The sequence below is a fragment of the Penaeus monodon genome, chromosome 19, assembly GCF_015228065.2.
Source record: "Penaeus monodon isolate SGIC_2016 chromosome 19, NSTDA_Pmon_1, whole genome shotgun sequence".
NCBI classification, from domain to species: Eukaryota; Metazoa; Arthropoda; class Malacostraca; order Decapoda; family Penaeidae; genus Penaeus; species Penaeus monodon.
The window spans coordinates 16,732,426-16,734,678 of NC_051404.1; the positions used below are offsets into that span (position 1 = coordinate 16,732,426).

Here is a 2,253-nt window from a genome sequence, read left to right on the forward strand (position 1 = left end):
AAAAATCTCCATCTTCTTGTTTGGCTTAATTTTTGTGATTTTTCCCTATTATCTCAGCCATGAAGATCTGCAGGGAGAAGGACCAGAACGTTAGGCTAAACTTGGTGGTGCAGCACATGAAGAATGTCACTGCACCGCAGTCAGTCACCAATGGTGCGGCCAACGGGAATCCAGCTAAAAAGACACATTTTGATGACAAGGTGAGTCTCTCAATTTGGGGTTCCTCTTTCTCACAATTTTTTTTCCCCCTGTTTGGCTTCAGTTTGCCTTTTCAGCCTTGGGCTTGTGCAGTGAGTAGCTTCAGTATGTAACACTGAGGTTGTCTTCAGTTTTTACTTAATAATTGAATATAAATTTCAGACTAGTGACAGTAGAGTGATTGGTAAATATCAAATAACAAGAGTAAATGAAAGCCATTTTATGACAGTCGTATTTACTCAAGTGCTGATTTATTAATTACTAAATATGGGTAAAACCTATTTTGACTGTGGATAAGCTGTTGCATAAAATCACCATGTATAAAATATGCATGAACAGGAGACAAATGGCATAAATTAGCCATTTTAAAGATTGCATAGATGTCTTTTTCAAGGTAATGAGTTACAAATAACACTGGGAATGCTGTGAAAATGATACTAGTGAACTTCATTGTATTTTTTTAAACCTAGTGGTGATAGGAGACACATAGGCACACTAGACTGGAGTGTGGAGTGTGAAAGTTAATGAAGGCTGGAAGGAAATGTGAAAGAAACTAGAGTGAAAAAGATAGGGATTGAGTGATAACTTGAGCTAAAGTAGAATAACCAGATAAGCTTATATAGAAAGATAAAGCTAGAATGATAAAGTGGAGGTAAAGTCTAAGGTGGTTATTATCACTCAAAGTAAAGATGGACAAGAATTAGGTAGAGATTTAATGAAGAGACAAGGAATTGAGCTTGAATAGGGTAGAACCAGAAAAGCAGAACTGGAGTGTTAATAAATAAAACTAACATGAAAAATAAAAAACATTAAAACTAGAATCAGTAGTAGAAAAGATGAAGATGAAGAGAGAAGAACTTAGCTTATGGGAATACTTTTGAAATGTATTTTATTGAAATTATTTCCTCTCTAAATGAAATATATATAAGAAGATAATAATTTTATTTAATTTGTGGAGAAAGTGGAAGAGTAGAGTTAGAAGGATATATGAAAGGGTTTTTCTTTCTGTTCAAAATGGTGACCTCAATATTGGAATGTTCTTTAAAATTTCTTTAAAGATGATGATATCCCACTTTGAGCTTTTACTTGTCTTTTTTGGCATGTTCTAATATTTTTCTAGTTATGAATATATTTTAAAAATATAGTTTTGTTGTATTTTCTTATTATTTAGATTTATTGGTTATGATATCATATTTCATTGGGTTGGCTTTTCTATGTGGTGGTATGTGCCTGGCTCAAGTTTAGTGATTTTTATTTTTTAAATGCAGCTGTAAATGATAAGGTTTGAGATGATGGAGTGGCCACTATATGGTTATGTAACAGATGGAGAATATTAAATAATTTTAGAACTTTTAAGGGAAGAAAAAAAAAATGCAGATAGACAGGTAATTTGGAGGGATTGTTTATATAATGTTAAGGCCTATTCCACTAGCACTTTTCTGCCAATTTTTGTGTTTTCGTCTGAATTTGAGGCTTTCTTCAATTATTGTTTGGAAACAACACCTCCCAGACAGGCAGTAGTGATCATTTCTGTCAGACTAATTTCCATCTTGATCTTATGCTACTGAAGATCTATACCATTATAATGATTTTTATTGATAAATTAGATACAATACATTAATGTAAACATTAGTTATTATTCCATAATATTTCTATATATAATATACATAATTACATTTCTCTAAAATAACTTGATATGTATGAGAATGTTTGAGTGATTCCCTGGACTTCACTTGGATGGCGCCCTGCCTACGTGGACACTATCTTTGCTGCATTGGTAGTGTGATAGGGTCAGTCCATTTCCATACAGAAATGCAAAAATTAACAGAAAATTGTGTTAGTGTGATAGGGCCTTTAAAAATGTTCATTGGATGTTTTTGGTTTTAGTGGGCAAAGGGTAAATATTAGTTGAAAACTAAATTTGAATAAAGATAGACATATGGAAGGGAAGGATTGAAGAATTTTGTGAAAACTGTTGGCAAAATAGGAGGTTATTGTAAAACCCCAAAGTTGCCTTGACTTTAGTTCATAAGGCCTTGAAAAATGATGGTTGAC

The 2,253-nt window shown here is 32.8% G+C and overlaps 1 protein-coding gene across 1 annotated transcript in view; it reads left to right on the plus strand.

Annotated features, from left to right (window-relative positions):
- The window catches only part of LOC119585102 (acetyl-coenzyme A synthetase, cytoplasmic-like), a gene marked incomplete in the record, with an annotated part of 90,055 nt that overhangs the window by 74,156 nt on the left and 13,646 nt on the right, over nucleotides 1-2,253 (plus strand). The window contains 1 exon segment of the mRNA XM_037933730.1: nucleotides 58-200. Coding sequence (XP_037789658.1) covers nucleotides 58-200 — 143 coding nt within the window.